The sequence below is a fragment of the Nannospalax galili genome, unplaced genomic scaffold (genome assembly GCF_000622305.1).
Source record: "Nannospalax galili isolate Female #2095 unplaced genomic scaffold, S.galili_v1.0 scaffold875, whole genome shotgun sequence".
NCBI lineage: Eukaryota > Metazoa > Chordata > Mammalia > Rodentia > Spalacidae > Nannospalax > Nannospalax galili.
The window spans coordinates 1,935,903-1,957,599 of record NW_008337059.1 but is presented as its reverse complement, the minus strand read 5'-3'; the positions used below and the strand labels follow the sequence as shown (position 1 = coordinate 1,957,599).

Genomic DNA, 21,697 nt, shown 5'->3' with positions numbered 1-21,697 from the left:
TAATGGGCCTATTGGAGCAAAACACTGCCTTTGTTCTGGAAAAGACAAGGAGACACTGACAATTCTGCCACCAAACAGATGAGGTCAAGGTATACCTGAGGGCAAGGGCTTCTCTATTAACTGCCTTCTTCGCCACTGGAAGATGAGCCCTGAGGAGGGTGGTGCAGCCCAGGACTACTGACTGTGTCAGCATGCCTTGGAGAGAGCTGCCAGAAAAAAGGCAGTGTGATGACAGAAACCAGGAAAGGAAGCAGCGGCAAGAGGTGTTCTCATCTTCCTCTGTGGGAGTGCTTTGTTCTTCAAGCCTTTCTTCGCCTTCCTTGAGGACCATGGGAGAAGAGTGAGCAACCACAGCAGGACCCCAAAGGTCTCCTGAAGTGGTCAGGCAGAGGGAGCACCAGAGCTGGCTGTTTGGGTCGGGGAAGCACAATTCAATGAAGCCAGAGACTCCCTCCCCGTAGAGACAGTGAGAGACTTCCCATATGCTGGGCCTGGCAGTGCCTGACAGGTGTCCCAGAAGGAGAAGCAAAGAGGTGAGGAGACTTTCTGTTCACAGCATGCCTTAGGTTTTCCTTACTAGCTTGTGGGAATATAAGATCATACCAGAGTCTTAACTGAAGGGAGAACATGCTCGGCCTGTAATGCTCAGGGATGTGGGTGGGCAGGAGGAGGGAAGGACTGTTTTCCCCCATGTTCTGTTCCCAGCCCCCAACCCCCAGGGGAGAGCTGGCATCACCCAAGAGGAGACAGGGCCAACCAGAACACCTCAAAAAATGGCAGGGTTGGGCTGGAGAGATGGTTCAGAGGTTAAGAGCACTGGCTGTTCTGGCAGAGGACCAGGGTTTGATTTCCAGCACCCACGTGGCAGCTAACAACTGTCCATAACTCGAATTCCAGGGAATCTGATGCCCTCTTCTGACCTCTGCAAGCATTGCATGACATGGGTGCACTTACATACATGCAGGCAATACACAAATACACATAAAATAAAAAAAATAATAAATATTTTTAAAAGAAACATTTAAAAATAGCAGGCTTGTAGGTGGCTCTGGGAATCACACTGGGCATGGTTTGGCTGGGAGCCATTCTCTCTGATTCAAGAGATGACTGGACATTACAGGGTTGGGCTTAGGTGAGCTGTTTAGCTCACCACATTCCTATTTGCCTTTTCTGCTCTTTAAGCAGAACTGAACTGCTTGCTCTAAATGTGGCCATTTAATTCAAATGAGATCAAAGTAGAAATTCAGTATCCTGAGCTGGTGGAACATGCCTATAAACCTAGCACTGAGGCAGGAAGATAACATGCTCTAGGTCAGCTAGATTGTCACAAGAAACAATCTCAATAAAAAAAAGGAAGGAATTCGCTTCCTTGATCATATTATCCATGCTTCAAGGACTTAACTGCCACATTGGCTAGTGGATATTATATTGGTGACACCAACATAGAACATTTGTGTGATCATAGCTCTATTGAGTGGCATGTTAATTTAGACCCACCTTCTAGAAGGTCTAGAATTGAGTGGCTCGTCTTGGGGCAGAAGAAATGAACAATGAGAAAATAATTGTCCTTTACAAGTATTTTTTCTTTATCATCACCACTGACCCATAGTTTAGCCCTTTGAGGTGGGCAGGGTAGAGTTCAATGCACCCATTTCATAGATGAGGAAAGTAGTTGGGTTAGGAATGGTTGAACTTAAAAGCAGTTCTTCACTGGGTGTGGTGATAAATGCCTGTGATCCTAGCATTTGGGAGGTAGAAGTAGAAAGAGCAGAAGTTCAAGGCTAGCCTTGGCTACACAGCAAGTTTGAGGTAGCTGGGATGAGGCAGCTGGGATGAGGCAGCTGGGATGTTTTTCTTAAAAAACGGAAAACAAATCCTTCTGTTTCTAAGGTCAACCCTTTTTACTGCTGCATGTGACTTCTACAAACACTGCCACCCGCCAGGTACTGTGCTCCACACTACCATAAAAACTCAAGCCTCCCAGAGTGAGACCCACAGGCCCCAGTAATATTTTTATGGATTGGCCAATTTTTGAAGTGATAGCTAAACTTTGTATAGTGTATTTTGGTAACTGTAGACTTAAAAGCTTTGGGGTTTGAATCCTGACTCATCCATTTACTATTTATTTATGTGACACAATGCCAAGCTGCTTAGTGTCTTTCATTTGTTTTGTTTTGTGTTGAGGGAGGGTCTCATGTAGCTCAGGTTGGCCTTGAACTCATGGTTTAGGCAAGGATGACTTTGAAATCCTAATGCTCCTTTCTCTACCTCCTACGTCCTAGAATTACAGGCTTATACCAGTACACCTGGCTTATGCAATGCTGGAGAATCAAACCTAGGACTTCATGCATGCTAGCAGGCACTCTACTAACTGAGCTTTATTCCCAGTACTTCCTGTCTTTGAACTTCAATTCTTCTCTAAATGAAGATGATAAGTGTTGTTGGAAGGATGAAGGTGATGCATGTGAAATATGATGCACGGAGCCTGGCACTTATTGATGCTCAATAAATAACAATTATCCCCGGTGATTGGCAGAATTTACAATGCACTATCATGTGCAATAGCCAAGTGAAGCTTCAGGATAAGTTATTACAGCGATCCCTTCTTTACAGATGATGTGTCTGAATCTCAAGGTCATACAACTAGAAAGCTGTACACCTAGGGTGTGATCTCAAGCAACTGAACTCCGAGTCTCTGCTTTTCTTACTACACAATATTGCTTTCTCAGAAGGGAAGGAACAGCAGGCACCAGGGCACAGCCAGAGAAGGTTTAGTTATCCTGCTTGATTTCTGTCTTCCCCTTTTATTTGAATTGGACAATTAACGTTTTCTTAGTTTTATGTAAAGTGCTGTGGGAGTCAGTGTTCAGCACCTCCTTCTATGGAGACTGTCACTCATACCCTGACTGTGTGGAAGCCTTAGAGCCCTACTGGGAAGGAAGAAATGCCTGGATGACCAAGGAGGCTGACCTGTGACAAGTAGCAACCCTGGAAAGCCTGCAGATGCAACAGCCTTCTTCCATCTACTCAACTCCCCGAGGTGGCAGAGGGCAAAGCCACAGCTGCCCAGTACTGCAGTTCAGCTATCCAGCCTGTGACTGACCACGAAGGACCACAGACCTGAGTGAGAACATGCATTGGCCTAAGTCACTGGAGTTTGGGGTTATTTGTCACACAACCGTATCAATGCAAAAGCTGATTAATATATCTGTCAAACTCAGGGTGGGAGGCACTTACCCTGCCACAACGATCTCAAAGTCCCCATCATGGTCCACATCAGTCACTGCCACACCGTAGTTGAGCTGGGTGGGGTTGCTGTCATAGTCAGGGGGCAGAACTGAGTTGGTGACTGCGGTGAACATGGGCTCAGCCCGCTGGGATCCCTCAGTGAGGGACAGAACCCACAGCGGCAGCAGGAACAGTAACATCCCAAACATCTGAAACCAAAAGTTACAAACATTACTGAACAATCCCCGAGTCAAGCAGCCAGGCAAATCCAGGCTTAGGAAGGTCACAGGGGCCATTCTTCCCTGCCATGGTGCCTGGTGATTGATTCTGGGGCCCCTGTTTCCCCACAAGTTCTGCCACTGCTACCTTTTGTAAAACTTCAACCTACCTCAATCACATCAACCCTCCCTTGTCCTGTTCTTTTTCCCACTCTAGAGTACCCATCGCTGTATTACAGGCAACGGAATTTACTATGCCTTACGCTTATTTACTGCCTTTCTTCTTCTGGTACAATACAAGATGCACTTAATCTATTTTATTCACTTGATATGCACCAAGCCAAGGACAGGGTATACAACAGGCAGTCAGTACATATTTAAGGAAGGAAGGAAGGAAAGAAGGAAGGAAGGAAGGAAGGAAGGAAGGAAGGAAGGAAGGGAAGGAAAGAATGAATAAATATGTATGCTTCCTCCATACTCAGACAGAATGCAGAAAATAACAGCTCTCAAACAGTCCAGAGGTGGGGGAGACCCCCCAGAAGTAGCCAGGTCTACAACAACAACAGAAATGGTGAAGAATTTCTGTACGACATACCCCAGAGGAAGCCTGGCAGGTTCCCTAGGCCAAGATCCTTCCCTAGGGCTGCTGGTCATTGCCTCCAGACTAAGGAGCAGTCAGAGGATGTGTTCCAGCAAGGTCTGGTGGGTAGCACATCACTCACTTGGAGAAATTAAACCATTGTGTGTGTTTTATTATAAATTAATTATGTATAATGCATTGTATAATTCATTATTATATCTCTAACATAACTCAGGGTGTTACCAAGCAGCCTGGGGCCATGGGAGCCAGTGGCACTCACCCAGGTGGCAACTGAGAAGTGAGGGAGGTGGAAGGACTCCATTCCCTCTGAGTGAGAGAAAGGGAGATACTTAGAGTGCTGAAGATGGCACCACTCTGAGCCTCTGCCACAGGCAGAGAACTGGACCTTACAGACTGTCTCAAAGGCTGGCTTGGAGTCCCAGAAAACCCACACAGGTCCAGATGGCCAGCAAAGTGCTACCTTCCTGCCTTCAGAAGGCAGCAAGCCTCCTCTTGATGGAACTTGGCTGCTGGCTTGTCAGTGCACCTGGCAGCCGAGAGCAAGGTTGAGCGGGGCTGATGTCTTAATGAGAGAAGAGCAAAGATCTGAAGATTGTCTCCTCATACAGAGACAGACACTCCTGCCAGCAAATAAGCTTGTGCTCTAGGTCAAGGACCCAGAGGCCAAAGCAAGGGGCCCAGGCACTGCCTTTAGAGCCAAATAGAACCGAAGCCTCCCTGGTATCTTTCTGGAGAGAGACACAGAGGCAGGGCTCCATTTTAGGGCAGAAACTAGGTACACAGCCATCCTGGGAAGGTGTTTTTTTGAAAAAATATTTATTATTTATTATTTTTATTTTATGTGTATGCGTGTATTGCCTGTGTGTAGGTAAGTGCACCCACGTTGGATCCCCTGGAACTAGAGTTATGGACAGTTGTTAGCTGCCACATGGGTGCTGGGATTTGAATCCAGGTCTTCTGCAAGAACAACCCGTGTTCTTAACCGCTGAGCCATCTCTCCAGCCCCGAAAGTGGCTCTTATAACTTGTTCAAAGGGCACTTGTTGGGAGTCATGCTACCAAAATGAAGTCACTCCAAATTAAGAGTCATCTGGACAAGACAGCTTCTCCTATTTGCCCTGTCAAATCACTAAAGGCAAATGTATTACTGCCAGAGTTCTATTCTACAACATGGTGGGAAGTTTGACTGGGTAAGGAAAACCTGTAACTGGATTAATGAGCAGCTGTGGGGGATAAAGAGTATTTAATAGTCAGAGTAGACATATGAAACAGCGTGGATTTGAAGTTCATTGGACTTGTTTTTGACAGCATGGCCTCTACTGAAGGGACAACAGTGAGTTTCTACTTGAGAACCAAATCCAATTGATTGGCAGTGGCGGGGAAGAGTGATCAGCTTATAACACATGCAATGAGACTTCCAGAAGCTAGTCAGTTCCTTCCAGGCAGGCTGTGTAGCTGCAATGTGGGTCACTGCAGCAGGGGTCAGATCCTGGTCGGGTAATACAAACCTAACTGATGAAATTTCTAACGAAAGACCCATGACCCAGCCTCTTGATATTTACCTTTTCTCTGCAAAAGAAGCAACACACTTATGGACTGAGCTCTATTTTGCTTGGTGATCTTGACAAGTCCCAATATCATTGGGTTCCAGCTCTCTCTTCCAAAATAAAGTTTGGGGAAGAGACCTCTAAGGAGGCTTTCTGGCTCCAAAATTCTATAATGGAAGCAGATATTCAACAGCCACCACCCCATGCCTGCCAACTGCTTCTGTAAACTTCAGAACAACTGGTATGGTTTTTCTTTCTGAGCATGGAACAAAATAGCTTTCCACAGGGTACAACAGAAGTTACCTCCAAAGAGCCAGGGCTAGAGAGGAACACGCCATTGTTAATTCTCAAAGCAGAGTAGACCAGTGGATGGCTTCTCCTGGAGGGGCAGGCTGTGGAGTGGGGCATGGCCAGTGTGTCCCGTACATTTCATCCCACTGCTGTGTCAAAGGTACCCTGTGCATCCACCACTGGGACTGCACAGGATCAGCTGAAAGTACTGGTGGTAGATCAAGAAATGGTTATGGTAGAAGCTTACAAGACCCAGGCCTCTCATAGACTCAGATGGAGAATGTCACTGACATGTTCCTTCACATTTGAGGCTACTCAAGGGTGGTCCACAGAGCATCAGCAGTAGCAGCAGCACTTAGGAGTCTATGGGAAATTCAGAATGATGGGCTCCACCCCAGACCTAATAAATCAGAATATCCATTCTAACAAGATTTCAGGTGATTTGAATGCATGTTAAAATTTAAGGAGCATTGCTCATTCTTGGATGTACATTGGAATCACTTGGGGAGCTTTAAAAGTTTCTTGAACCTGACAATGATTTCTTAGATGAGACACCAAGAGAGAGAAAAAAGAAAAACCAGATAAGATGGGCTGTATCAAAATCAGAAACGTTTGTGTATCAAAGGACATCATTAAAAGCGTAAAAAGACAGTCAACAGAATGGGAGAAAATTTTTGCAAATCATACATCTGATAAGATACTAATATCCGAGGTGGAGCAATAAAGATCTCCTACAACACAACAACACCACCACAAAAATGTGAATCAACCTGGTGCAGAGTGGGTGAAGTACCTGAAAGACGTCTCTCCAAAGACATGCAGCGTAAGAACACAGACATCACTAATTGTACAGTAAGTGCAAATCAAAACCACAACGACATGTCGTTTCACTCCCACTGGGATGACTACAGTCATAACAATATAATAAACCAGAAAATAATAAATGCTTGTGAAGATGTGGAGAAACTGGAGACCTTGTGTACTGCTGTTGGGAACAGGAGATGGCACAGCTGCTGTAGAAGACAGTGTGACAGTTCCTCAAAACCTCAAGATAGAATTACTATGGGATCTAGAAATTCCATTTCAGAGTATGTATTCCCCAGAAGCTCAAGAAACAGATCTTTCAAAACTTTTATTTGCATTTCTTTTATGCTGGGATCTCTCTTCTGTGCAACCTCCTCTTTGGCTTAGGAACAATGAGTTTGCTCCTTTTCAGTGAAGATACATCTCAGTGTGGTACGGGGATTTTGTGTGTGTGGGTTAATCAGACCATGAGCTCCAGTAGTCTGGTGGCACATCCTGGGTGCTTTATTGACCTAGATAAGTTCAGTGGTCAGAGAATCTATGTCTAAACTCTTTATGTTCAGCATTTTTAAGAATTTGCAGCAAAATTCAGCACTCTTTTGGACCACCAACCCTGCTGCCCTTCCCTCCTACTTGACTTGGGCACACTTGCCAGCTTGACCACTGTGCACCTGGAATGGCTCACACCGCTTCTTTAAAGTGACATCTTTCAGGTGCTCTATGGCTTTCTGGATATGAATAAGCTTGATGGCCTGGCAGTTTCAAGGGTATTCTTAAAGTGAACACAAAGATTTGAACCTCTTGATTTGTATGATTTTGTGGGTTCTCTGGGTCAAGAGAGTAATAAATTATTTTCACAGGTCACCTCAGGCTGCTTACAGGAAAAGGAAGACCAAAGGTTTCTGGAAGAACTCATGAAAACTCAGAAATAAATATCTGCACATCAAATATCATAGCAGCAGTATTCGCCATAGTTAAGAGGTGAAAACAACCCAATTGTCCATGGATGGATGAATGGATAAACTAAACACGGCACATACAAAACATATAATGGAATATTATTCAGCCTTAAAAAGGAAGGAAATTCTGGAACATGCTTCAACATGGACAAATATTGAATATATTTTACTAAGTAAAGTAAGCTAGTCAAAGAAAGACAAATGTTGCTTGATTCAGTTTGTATGAGGTACCTGTAGTAGTCAAATTCATACAGACAGAAAAAAGAATGTGTTTTCCATAGGCTGTGGAGATGGGGCAGTGGGAAGTTAGTGCTTGATGAGTACAGATTTTCATTGTGGGAAGGTGAAAGCGTTCCATAGATGGTTGCTAGTGATGGTTGAACACTGTGAGTGTCCTTCATGCCACTCAATTGAATGTTTGAATATAATCAAATAGCAGATTTTATGTTGTGGATGTTTCACCACAATAAAAAAGTACTGATGCCTAGGTCTTATCTCAAAATATTCTGACTTAATTGGCCTAGAATGGAGCCAGGATAAGATTTTTAAAAGTTTCTAAGTGGCTCTAATATGTTACACAATTTGAGAAACACCTTTTCATTCTAATGTTTCATGCCTCTCAAGTTTTAATGTGTCCATGAATCACCTGGTGGGCTTGTTAAAATGCAGATTCTGGTTCAATAACTCTACCATACAGCCCAAGATTCTGTATTTCTAACAAGCTCCCAAGCGGCATCAGTGACACTGGTCTATAAACCACACATTGAATAGCAAGATTCTATGCCACAGCTCCCAGAGTCATGAAACCAAGCTACATATTCCAAAGAAGGTCTAAGCTTGATTCAAGAACTTTGTCCTTTGCCTCTAGATCCAAGATGAGAAATTGTGTGAATTACATAGGGCTATGCAGTCCCCAGAGCTGCCCAGGCTCAGTTCATCTCTTCATACTCCAGGTACCAACTCTCTTCAGCCTAAGGTAAAATTCCCACAACAGGTGGGGAATGGGAGGGATTCAGACTCTAATTTTTGCAAAGAGGTGAGAAGAAGGTAATGGTTGGAACTGGATTGGAGTCAAGTCAAGGAGACAAGAAGAGATGCCATCAAAGGGCAGAACCCAGAGAAAACTGGGGTATGGGCAAGAATTTGCCAGTCAAGACAGAGACACATGCCAGTGTGTTCCCAGAAGCCATCATAGGAGGTGCGCTATTAATATTGTTAAATGAAGGAAGAAAGGAAGGTGTCCAAATGGTAATATGAGTCAGCAGAAACTGCTTGCATCTTGTCATAGGTGTCTAAAGGCTATCCTTTCTCTAAAGGAACACTTATTAAACTAATGCGCTTCACACTCACCTGAGGATCCTGTGCTAATGCAGACCTAAACCAAGTAGTCTGTGTGTTTGACAAACTGTCAGGCAATGCCCAGGTCTTCCAGCAGCAGGACTCCGACCAGCAGCAGGACTCCGACCAGCTGGGACTTCCGACCAGGACTCCCAACCCCTAATGCCCAGTGGACTCACCTGCCCCATGCCTCTGGGAGTACTGAGACATGTGCTGCTGGGGGTGATCTCATTGGTCTAGGGGTGTGTCTGGATGCTGTACCTTTTGGGGAGCTCCAGGGTTGCTGGTAATGGGCAGTCTGGGATGAAAGCTGCTGCTCCAGACTCATGGTCCCCTTATGAGAGTGTCCACTGTGATCTGATTTGAAGTGAAAAATGTTTCTGCTCCTGAAATTCATCATTGGCTTGTTGAAGTATATGAAGAAAATCTATTTAGCTGCAGAGCGTCAACGGAGGCAGGGGATGTGAAGTTTGGGGAAAGAAAGCAGAGCAGGCTGGTACTGCCTGAAGCAGATGGCAGAGGCCTGGAGTGACCTCACATTCGATATGGCTTGCTTGGGAGCCTCCTGTCACACCACTGTGAACATCTAACTCCCTCAGGAGAACAGGTAGAAAGGTTAAAAATAGAATGAAAAGCAGGTTGAGTGGAGCATTTCTGTGTTAGAGAACCATGAGCAGTACTCACCAGTGGCAGCAGTACTCAGATGGTGCAAAGTACTACAGAGTGTGCACGGATACATTGTACTAGTACTCTAGTATATAGTATACAGTGTGCCTGCCAGAGATGTTTGAGTTCTAGGGCCACAGAAATGAAAACCTAGTCCTTGCCCTCATGGAGCTCTGTGAACAGGCAATGGAGATAGGACGATATCCCGTGTCAGGGCCATGGAAGGCTCTCCAGAACAGAGCTACCCAGAGGAGGAGAAGCTTAAAGAATGAGCTTTGGCAGAAGGGCACTGGGTCAGAGTAAGGGAATCTCGGTAGGTCTTCTGTAGGCTAGCTGTGGGGATAAGGAAAAGAAGGATCTTCATGAGGGCCTGAGGTGGTGGGTCTTGTGTTTCAGGCTGTGGGAAGAATTGCATCATCATAACAATTTCTTTAAAATGCTCCATAAGCGAACTTTTAAAACAATCCTCAGCAAGATGGAGCAGGAGCCCAAAGCTTGGAGTCAGCGACCTGGATCTGGATCTGAAGACCAGCACAGACCAGCCAGTGACCTTGGCATGTTTTCTCATCTTGCTGATCTTGGATGTCCTCATCTGTAGGGAGGGATCACCTGACCCACAGTGATGAAAGGTTAAGGGAGCCCCAGGGAAGGGCAGGTAGGGGGCAGGTGGAAGGCAGTCTTGGTGGCTCATAGCAAAGGGTGGAAAGTCTTCAGACACTGGCTCTGGGTCACCTGCAGCCAAACTCAGTTTTCTCAGTTTTCTGTGGCTCAGGACTTTCCTGAATTGGGTCTGAAAACTGGTAACCAAGCAACCTGGATTCTCTGCTGTGGGGTCAGGCAGCTGTGGGAGAGGCTTCCAAGGGCAATTTCCAGGGCAAGCAGTTCTTTTGCAATTATCAAAAGAGCAAAGACACACCCCATGCTCTCACAAAAACAAGAGGCCCAGATATTGGGAACAAGTAGAGAATGCAGACCCTTTTCAGATACTTATCAGAGAGCTGAGACAGGAAGAGAGAGAAGCAGCTGCAGGAGCACTCTGCCCTGCATGGGCTGGGCCACCCGATCCGCAGAGACCCACAAAAGAGCTTCTGGAACGAAAGCGCCACTGGAGAAAAGCTGACAGAGCAGCCCTGGCTCACTCACCCCAGCCACATTTCCTGCAGACCCAAAATGAACCTGGCCTTGAGGGAGGCACTGGGGTCCTCCTGGAGGAGGAGGCCTTTCACCATTTGCAGTACAGGGTGAGGGATGCTGTGGAGAGGGGACCACAGAGAGACCTAAGAGATCCCCTGGTGGAGTTGGGAGTGCTTCCCAGAAGGTGGGTGCTGTGACTGGACTTAGAATGATGCTAAGGAGTTAGCAGGACCAGGGGAGACTGAGGAGGAAGGAGACAAGCAACACCAAGAGCAGACACCTGTGAAGGTCAAGGGGACCCAGCTGTCACCCTGCCTGCCCTTCTGCTACCTGGATCACAAGTTGGGAAGGAGTACCTCACCCCTGGAGCCTGTCTGGAGGGTCTGCCACTAGAGGGGTAGTCCTGAACTGGGGTGTCAATGTATAGAGACATTTTTGGAAGTCAAACCAGGGAAGGAGGTGCTATGGATATCCTGTGGGTAGTGGTCAGAGATGCTGATGAATGTCCTACAGTGGACAGGACAGTCCCCAGAACAGAAGCATCTGGCCTTAAATGTCAGTAGTGGCCAGACTGAGAAATCCTGCACTAGAGCCATGTTTCTTCCCCTCCTCCATCAAACCTGCCAATATGAAACACCCTGGGCTGAGCTTGACCAAGTAGTCCAGCCCATCTCACCTAAGGGGGCTTACAGCTGACTAGGGCAGGTCACCAGCAAACCAACATAACTTCCAAACAGCTACATGAGGACAAAGGTATTATTTCATTCCATCTGCCTGAGGCCTGCCTCCCACGTGCACTGGTCCCCAATAGAGTAAAGTGGGGTACTATTCACTGGGTCCCTTCAAAACCAACATGACCACTGAGGCTGGAATTCTATTGTTCTGCTACTTCTTGCTGCTTCATTTTTCATGGTCCTGGGCTCATGAGTCAAGTCTTGCAGATGTCTTGGTGCTGCCCAGTGTCTCCTGGATGCTGGACATTTCTCCCCTTCATCTTTCATCTGATCAAAGGCAAACCTGGCTAACTCCTCTCCTCTCCTCTCCCCTTCTTCCCCATGCCTATCAGTGCTTCCTTTTTGCCTCAGAGCTGACAGTGGGCTATTCCTGTGCCAAAGCAAACAAAGAGGCACAGCATGTACCTACCTCTGGCTATGTGGCACTACTGTGGTTCTTCACATGGATAACTCGTGTAATCCTCACAGTAACCATGGGAGATATGTACTAGTAGTGCCCCCATTTTACAGATAAGAAAGCTCAGGCACAGAGAAGTTAGGTGGTTACCCACCTAATACATACCCAAGGCTATGTATTAGTATACAGTGGACCCATGATTTGTGTCTAAGCAAACTAGCTCCAGGATCAATACTCCTAGACACTACACTAAACGGTTTCTTTCATGCCACCAAACTTGTCTTAAATCAAGTAAGATGGGGATGGGGGAAGGAGAGAGGCAATGGTGAGCTAGCCACATAAACCAGGTATGGACTGTGCTCTAGGCTAAGGAGACAGCATTTGCATCGTGGAGGCAGAGGTCTGTGTAATACAATGAGGCTCTGCATGGCGGGTAGGGCAAGTTGTGGGAAGGATGCTGCTAAAAAGGCTTACAGAGACTAGAGGCCTTGTAAGGGAACAGGTCCAAAGGGTAAAGGGATGGCAAGGCTGGAACAGTGTTTTTAAAAAAAGAATACAGTAGCACTGGGGGTATGGTTCAGTGAGGAGTGCTTGCCTGGCATGCATGACACCCTGGGCCTTATTCCCAAAACTGGGAAAAACAAAAAGGGGGAAGAACACAATAGCAATCAGGAGATCAAAAGAGAGCAAGAAGCAGAGAATAATTAGGAAAAAATACTGAGGCCCCAGTGATAGAGAATGTTGGAGCTACCATTTGCTCACTTACTCATTCACTCAAGACTGTTTGTGACCTGCTTCATGCCAAGAACAGTGCCAAGCACCAGGAAAACCCTGAGAACAAGAGCGAGCCCTTGTGCCATGGAGTGCACATTCTAACGTCATAGTTATGTTTCTCTGCCTTGCTCCCTCCACTGGTTCCCTGCATGGCCAGCCTGGAAGAGCTCTAGACCTCTGCACCATATCCTATGTATCCCTCCCCTTCCCCCGTGGTGTTGAAGAAGAGACACTCCCAGCTCTGTTCTATGCATCATCCCCAGCATCAAGAAAACATACTGTTTCCTCTGCTTCTTCCACAGGAGAAGGCTCTAAACACTATCTGTTGTAACAGCACAAGAAAGGAGAGCTGGGTCTTTTCCAGAAAAAGGCAGAAGAAATCCCAGGACACCCAGACTCTAGGAAGTTTCACAAGAGAGCATCCTGCTAATGAAATGGTGTTGGAGAAAGTGAGAGAGGCATGGAGCCTCCTAGACTCATGGACAAGGCACAGAAGAATCTCGATGAATATTATCAACTGCTCAGTCTTCCTGTCCTGTAAAATGGAAAGATAGGCCTATAGACTGCTATGAGAATGAAATGATCCAGATGCATGTTAACTTCCGATCATAGCGCTGGGCCTAGCAAATGCTCACAAGGTAGGTAATGGTAACAGTAATCACATTATTACTAGTAGTAATAGATGCTTGCTGCCTGAGCAAATGCATCTCAGGAGAAGGGGCCAGGCACACAGGTGTCCCTTCCAGGAGAAGCTGTCAAATGTTGAGTGGAATGCTCTGGACTGTATGATTGTGAGGAATAGGCTTGCTTCTGTTACTAATTTGTCTAGGGACCCCAGAGGAGTTCTTTGGCTCCTTAAACACTGCTTTCCAAATGTAGAAGCTCTCAGTACACTTAGATACATGCACTCATTCTTCAAACATGTAGAAGAGGCTAGATGCTAGGTTAGAAACCATGTGCCAGGCATGGTCCCTGGACCTGGGAAGCTGAGAGTGTACACAATACAGTGGGCCAAATTTGGGGCAGCAACAGGTACAAAGACTAGATGAGCCAGTGAGATGGAGGGATTACCTAGTGAGGTAGGTAGGAATGACAGGAAACTAAAGATCTTTGGAGCAGGGGAATTGGGATTCCAGGTGGCAGAGATTTATGGATCAGAAGCTAGCACGTGAGACAGTTGGGTGCATGCTATGAATACAATTGCTGCTGCTAGAATGCAGAGTCTGGGACACAAAGTAGAGGGCAATGGAGGAGAGAGGGAACAGGGAGCATGGTATTGTGTGGAGGCTGCAGTTAGTGTGTCTCTACAGCCTGCATTAGCAATGTAAGGAGCTTGGAGTTACAGCGTGGGGAGGTTTTGAAGTCAGGAGGAGACATGATCAGACTTACATTTTCAAAAGGGCATTTAGCTTTGGGGCAGCAGTGTGCAGGATGTCGGCTGTGTTTCTGAACAGTGTCCCAGAGGAGATCTGAACAGCCTGGGGGTGGAGGTGGGGCGGGCCACTGGATGACCTCCAAAGTTCTTTCCAGGACTAAGAGTCTATGGGTCAGGTTTTTCCCCAAATCATTTAAAATGCATTAGTGGACCTTGCTATTTAAAAGCATCCTCCCGGGAATAGTTGTGTGAAGCAATGATTCACTCCCTAGTTTGTCTTCAGTGGAAATCCAAATTTTCATCTATTTTATGGGCTCAAAGCAAGGTAGAGCTGCTTGGAGGGAGCACTGCTGCATCACTTGGAGTGGGGGAGGGGAAGGATGAAGAGTGAGAAGCAGCTGTGGACAATGAAAAGAGAAACTCAATCTTATTTATTTATTTATTTACTTATTTATTTATTGTCTTTTTGAGACAGGGTCTCCCTGTAGCTCCAGCTAGCTTGTAACTTGCTATGTAGACCAGGCCTTGAACTCACAGAGATCCACCTGCCTCTGCCTCCTGAGTGCTAGTATTAAAGGCATGTGCCAGCACGCCTGGCTGTGAGAACTCAATCTTGCTCAAGGTTCACACAGCCAACCACCATCCCGTGGGGTGAGCTTTGCACAGGATCCACAAACCATGCTGGTAACAAATGCTAGCTCTGGGAAGGAGTTAGAAGGAAAGCAAACCTCATCGACAAGAGCCTATTTGGAGAGCCACCTTAATGCCAAAGGCGGCCTCTTTTAGAATGGTCACCGCTATTCATTTTACATTTGTTCGAGCACCCAGAACCTGTTGAGCTCTTCCACATGCTAAGTGCCATGCTAGGTGCTGAATCTATAATTGAGAGCAAATGACATGGCATCTCTCCCCATGGCATTGGCAGGGCAGCATCTCCTTCTTGGGGACTCTTATGTCCACCTTTGCAGAAACCTCTTCAGATGAGAGTACGCAGCTGTGAAGTGGAACAGAGACCGTTCTTAGAAGCCAGGGTGAAAGCTGAGCCGACTTTAAAGAGAAGAGGCCTGCAGGCAGTGGAAGGGCTATGACTCTGGGTGACTGATTCCCTGAAGCCTGGGGTTCAGGGTCCCCAGAGCATTCAACACAGTGATCTGAGAAGCAGAAACCCACTTTCCAATGCAGTACTGTAGGGAGCAACACAGTCCTCTGAGAGGAGCCTGAAGAAACTTCCTCCTCCAATCCCGACCTTAAGGAAAAGACCACTGTCCAACCTTATGCAGAGAACCAAGGGAGGCTGTTCCCACCCACCTGTAAGAGCTTCGCTCATTGCTCAGCTAGAAGGGAAAATCCAGGCTCCCAGGTCTATGCCTCTCGTGAGAGCTGCAGTGGGATCTGCAGGACAAGATGGTTCATTTAAGACAGATGCTGCAAAGGAAGCGAGGAGGCGAAGGCTGAAATTTCCACCAAGGTGGCTGTTCTTCTGCAAGAGGAGGCTGGTATAAGCAAGGATAAAGGTCCCTGCAGTCCCTCCCCTGGTCACTAGGACAGTCCCTCAGCTCAGTAGTGATTCCACGACCTTGTCAATGTACTTGTCCGGTGCAAACAAAGATAAGAGTAACTGGAAACAACAGCAAGGGTCATTTTACACTCTCTGCACTCTCCATTCTTCTGTGGCTAATTAAAGCAATATGTCAAAACGTCCCTTGGAAAGGATCTTTAAGAATATGTCTGTTAAGTAAACAAGGTTTTACTAATTAATGCCCCACCTTCCCATCCCTCACTGAAGTTCCCTATAGAACTTTCCAGTACCAGCTGCTCCCCCTCCAGCCCCTACATCCACCCCTCCCCCATTAGCCGGGCTTGGAAGTGACAATCTCCCCTGCCCTGGGGAATGGGGACAAATCTAGTCACCTGTCATTTGTGGAGCTATCAGTTTCTCCTCCGGATGTTGATCAGATTTCCTGGGCTGGAACCAACTCACAGGGCTAGGGGGCTGGAATTTTTCCAAGAAGTAAGCATTTTGTTTCACACAAAGTCCACAGTATTTCTTTCAAGGAAAAATTTTTACTTTTTTTGTTTTCTTTTTATAGATGTTTAGGATTTTTGAAGGGCAAATCTTTGGACTTATCTAAAGATAAGGATTATGATCCTTATCTTTCATCAAGACTACTCCCTATTATAAACATACACAAAAGGGGATAGAATTGGGGGAGTGATGGGTCCAATGTTCTACAGTGAGTAAGTGGCACAGAAACAGAACTTTCCAGACTCCCAAATGTGTAATAATAGCAACATTAATAATAGTCTCCTTCTAATTTTCCAAGTGTTTTCACAGCTCATATTTATTCTTCATAACAACTTTGGGGGAATCTGGGTAAATCAGTCTCAAAAGAACAGACCTGAGTTCCAGGCTAGCTCTGTTCCTCACTTGCTGTGGGACCCTCCTCCCTGGATTTCAGTGTCCTCGGCTGTGAAACAGAACTGGGTGAGAATATTTCCAAAATTGCTCCCACCTGTAATGTGCTGTGATTCTGCTGCAATGCTCCAGCTCAGGATTCTCAGTCTTAGCAATACTGACATTTGGGCCCAATAATTAGTAGTGTGTGGGGCTCTGTGTGCACTGAAGGATGTTCAGTAGCATCCCTGACCTCTTTACCTCTAGATGATGCTTGTAGCATCCTTTACTCCAATTGTGGCAATACAAATTGTCTCTAGACACTGCCAAATGTCTGGGTGTGTGGGTGAGGTAATCTCTCCAGTAACCACCTAAGGGCTTCAATAAGGTGAACATCATGAATGGCTTGGTGGAAGAAAGGTCTTTCTGTCCCCTCCCTTTCTCTAACCCCTTCACACCTTTCTGCACATGTTTCCAACCCAATCTTGCAGTCCTTGGCTACTTCTCATTTCTTAAATGCCCAAAGTAGTCCACAGTGTGTTTGGTGTGATAATGAACCAATTGATTTCATACTTTCTCCTAAGGAGAGTTCACAGGTTTATGTCCCCTAAGCAACCAGCTAGACTCTCCAGAAATCCAGAGCAGAGTTCAGGCTAGCCTGGAAGCCTATCTGCAGCCTGCAGGAGGCTTGGTGAGCATGGATTTGTCAGCACTCTTAAATCATTGGGCTCTGAGGAAGGCTTCTCCCAGCAGAACGATTCTTCCTTAGGAATCAATAGCTCAGGGTCCTCCATCACAATCAGAATTATCCTGGGACCTGTAAAATTTCTTTTCCCCAAGCATGGCAGAACCCCCAAGTAAAAACCCAGAAGTGGGGGAAAGAAGAAAGCAAAGAAGGGGCACTTGCTAATCAGACTTTGTTCACCAGCCTAGATGCCACCATGATCAGAGGCTGGCTGGTGTGTAAACCTGGACACTTGTCCCTATTTGCAAGGGAAAATAAGATTCCATGAGGTCCCTGGTGATCCAGCACCAACATCCCCTTCCAACTTACTATCTGTCTGTATCGTGCCCTGGGAGATACATCCCAAAGACTATCTCCTCCCATCTTTGCTGTCCTACTCTCAACACAGGGTCCCTAGCCTTACCATTTAGAAGGGAAGGAAACTGAGGCATGCAGGGGTCAAGTGGTTTTTCTAAGGTCTCTCAGCTAGTAACTAGGGACAGTCTTTATTACGATAATGAAAGTAAGTAGGGGTCAACATCTGGGAGGGGGCTCATGAAAGGGACAACCTCTTGCTTTCTGTACTTAGCATCACTTCTCAAACTCAGTCTTACTCTCTCATCAAATACTCAGAAAGCTTATACTTTTCCTTTGTGAATGTAATTACACTCCTCTGGCTTTATCCAGACCAGACCAAGACAGAATGCAGAGCCATTCATCCAGTTGAAAGCAAGGCAGCTCACAAGAATCTCAAGCACAATTCTTGGAATTCCACTTAAAGAAGGGGCTGTGGCTCACTGGTGCCCACAGTATCCTCACCTCCCTCCTCCCCTGCAGATGAAGACACACCTTATCGGTGAGCCTGGAGAGATGACCAACTTCAAGCATCTTCCTTGGCAACAAGCATTGCTTGGTGAAACTTAGGGCTTCTCAGAATTCTAGCTTGGCAGCAGTGGGTTCCTCATGAAGCTAGGCCACCAAGTCTGCCGATGCTCCAAGAGGAATCCCAAGGAAGTCCACATATCATGCAGAGCCGATGCTCCAAGAGGAATCCCAAGGAAGTCCACATATCACGCAAAGGAAAACAGAGGAACTGCCCATGGACCAGCCAGAACAGAAGGGCAGTAGAAATCAAGTGTCTTCTAGGCTGCCCATGAAGCCTAGGAGACCTGTGCAAGATTAGAACTTTAGAGCACTTTAACTTTGATCTAGGAGGGGAAATTCTCTAGTTCATTTAGGATCTGAGTTTGAGAGGTCCGGCCAGCAGGGGTGTGACTGCAGGACAGAGAGACCCTGTTCCAGCATGTCTTAGAAGAATAAAGGCCTCAGTCTAGGCTCCAAGACCATCTGGTAAGGGGCTGTACACTTCTGATTCCAGCATGTGGACAGAGACCTAGGTTGCATGACTTTTACCTAAAGAGCACTCGAACAATGAGGCAAGATAATGGAGGGAGGAGAAAAGTAAGTGCGATTTTCTATGACTGGTGTATATACAGTACGAGAACTTTGGCTCTCCTTTGACTTCCTTTCAAATGAAAATTCCCCCAATTTACTAGTTATTAGTATACCCAAGTCTAGTCAGTCAGTAATCGCCAGTGCCTACTGTGTAGAAACCATACGTCTATTTTCACAACACAGAGGAAGCAGGTCACTGAAGTAGAAAGAGCTCCAAAGAGAGAACCGGGAAACCTAGGACCTGGTGCCATCTCCTCCACCAAACAGACATGTGACCTTGAGCAAGCGACTTCCTTTACTGGGCTGCAGCTTTATCATCTGTAAATGCACTGTATATGGGAATGCTGGAGGTGGGGGTGAGGTGGACTAGATGCTCCCCAGGGTGCCTTTCTTCTAATTTCTGTATTCTTGGGTTCCACGAATAAAAAAAAAAACAACTACACTGATACTATACAGAAAAAAATGGATTGCAAAAATAAGCCAGGGCTATGAATCAGCTCTGTCTCCTTGGGATGTAGTGCCTTACCCACTAAACTGCATTTGAGGACATGGTGGTAGAGGCTTCAGTCACAACAGGTGATGATTGGGGGCTGTGGGTTGAGCTTACTTAAAGCATTAAGTTACTATGGCCAGTGAAGGCAAGAAGTGAGAAAGTCAGTAGTCCTGAGCTAGGTGCTTTTGGCACCCCCTACTGGATACCTAGGAGCTTACTCCATCTCTCAGCTTCCACCAACTCCGCAGGTGCAAGGAAGCTTGAGAATCAACTCAGGCAGTGACAAGCTGTTTAACTGTACTTCCCTGGTTGGTGGTCCAACCTCTGTAAGTGTATGTTTTACTCCTCAGAATTACACAAGCCATTGGTCCACTCATTCACAGGAACGCCTCTGTGCAACCATAGGATGCTTTAACCAAACATCTAGGTGCCAAGGAATAAACATCAGGGTTCAGAACACCAGGTGCAGGCCAAATGGAGAACAGGGAAGAAAAAGCAACACACGGGTATTTCACTGCACAAATCCACAGTGGAAAGGTCTTGGGAAATGCAGCATAAAAATATTGACTGTAGGCAGACAGAGGATGAAACTGGGGGTGGGGATGGGGTAGATCGATAGCTCCATAAAATATCACTAGAAAGGTATATCAGGAATTTGAACACATCCCCATGGGTACGGTTGGGATAAGGTGAAGATTACAGCCCTAACTCATCAACTGAAGAGCTGATAACCAACACCTGCCTTCAACCTTCTCCAGAGTCCATTGGCACCAATTGGAAATTAGAACATTCTAAACCTGGTCCTGTGGGCCTGCACCAAGACTCTAAACTCTCTTCATTGCCTACTAAACTGACTTTAGAACCTGTCTCCACAAGGTTTTAACCAAGGCAGAGAGAGAGAAAAAACATTTCCTTGAAGACCATATTGGAACACCCGCCATATCCCCACTTTTCTATCTTTCGCTTCTCTTTCTCCATGCCTGCCGGTGTGGTAGAGCTCAAGCCTGTGGATTTTCTTTAATTCACTGGAGGCATTTCCTGCCCTAAATTACCATGGTCTCAAAGTCCTCGTGATAGCTTTTCTCTTCCCTAGGAGTTCTTTCCAGACTCCAGACAGCAAACACCACAGAGCTATCCCCTACTCTGAGAACCTCCCTGCCTTCTTTTCTTCCTGGCTTCATTTGAGAAGTCCTGCGGTGACCCATTCCAGAAGGTACCTCAAATAGGACCTATGAACGTGTCTCCAGGAGAACTGAGGCACCCGAGACACTCGGAAGCTATGGTAGGTGAACCCACCCAATAGCAATAGTACACATTAGTCATTCTAGGAGGAAGTCCCTACCCCCACCCCTTAGGGGAGGCTCCCATCCTGGCTGGGATGACTTTGGATTCGTGAGTTGGTTTCTGCAGAAGCGGGAGTAACCAGGGCTCTCAACTACTGTACTGCAAAGAAGCACGCTGCATTGCTGAGCATGTTTCCAAGCCCGCCTGCGGCCCCCCAAAACCTCTATGTGCTTCCATGGTCCCAAGGAGGATCCCCTGACTCCCCCAGACGCCTGAAAACAGCTTGCCGGAACCAGCCCGAAAGCGAGACCACACCTCGGTCCAGCAAAAGACCGCTAGCATGGGTCTGGCTCCCGGATCACGCTGCCACTCAGCGCCGTGCGGAGGAGACAGCTCAGCTTCCCCGGGGAAGAAGCGCCAGCCCCTCGGGGCTCTTCTCTAAACCTGGAAGCGTTGGCACTTGGCCCAGGCCAGTAGCTTCCCCGGCCCCAAGCTGCCTGGCTGGCGGGGTGACTCCCCCGATACCCCCTACACAGCCTTCACCTGCTCCGCCCCCTCCCAGTCCCAGCGCCCCTCTCCCGAACCGCTGACCTCCAGTGCGCCCCCAACACCTCCTCTACCACCTGCAGGCTGTTACCCTCCCACGCCTCGGCCCCCCCCCCGCCACTTCCAGCCCGGTGCCCGCCTCGCCCCCAGCCCGCAGGGAGGCTCAGCGCGCCAATCCAGCCCAGCGCCTCTCAGCAAGTTGGGAGCCAAGCCACCGCCGCGGCGGTCGGAGTCGTCCCAGGATCCCGGCTGCATCTCCTCCACCCCCAGGGGCGTACAGGGAGGGGTGCGACGGGCTGGAGAAACTTTCTCGGTCGGAAGGGGTGGGGGCTCCGGGCGCCAATACTCACGCCGGGGTCAGCGCTCCGAGCCATGCTCCGCCTCTCTCAGCCCCACCGCCTGGGGGCGTCGGAGCGCGGGGTCGCTGCCGCCTCTGCCGCCCGCGCCGCCGCCTTGCAGCGCCCAGCCCCGGTCCCGGGCTGGCCTCGAGCCTCCCGCCCCGACGCCGCACGCTCGCTTTATACAACTCCACTCGAGCGCGCCGGGGCTTATGTAAAGGCTGGCGGAAGGCAGCAGCCAATGGCACGGCAGCTGGAGCCGGGGCCCAAGCTTGGGGGGCGCACGCGCGGCCAATCGCCGCCCGGGGAGCCCTGGGAGCCGGGTGGGGGAAGGGGCGCCTCCCCGCGCTGATTTAGGAGCCGGGATTGCGGTGGCAGCAGCCGGCAGCCAGGCTGG

The 21,697-nt window shown here is 47.6% G+C and overlaps 1 protein-coding gene across 1 annotated transcript in view; it reads right to left on the bottom strand.

Annotated features, from left to right (window-relative positions):
- Crtac1 (cartilage acidic protein 1) overlaps window positions 1–21,489 on the bottom strand; it is a 150,933-nt gene extending 129,444 nt beyond the window's left edge. Inside the window, exons 1-2 of the mRNA XM_008831961.1 lie at window positions 21,313–21,489; window positions 3,238–3,437 (exon numbers count right to left, since the gene is read on the bottom strand). Coding sequence (XP_008830183.1) covers window positions 3,238–3,437; window positions 21,313–21,336 — 224 coding nt within the window. The 5' untranslated portion in view covers window positions 21,337–21,489. The remainder of the gene's footprint in view (window positions 1–3,237; window positions 3,438–21,312) is intronic.
- Between the last annotated feature and the right edge of the window lie 208 nt (window positions 21,490–21,697).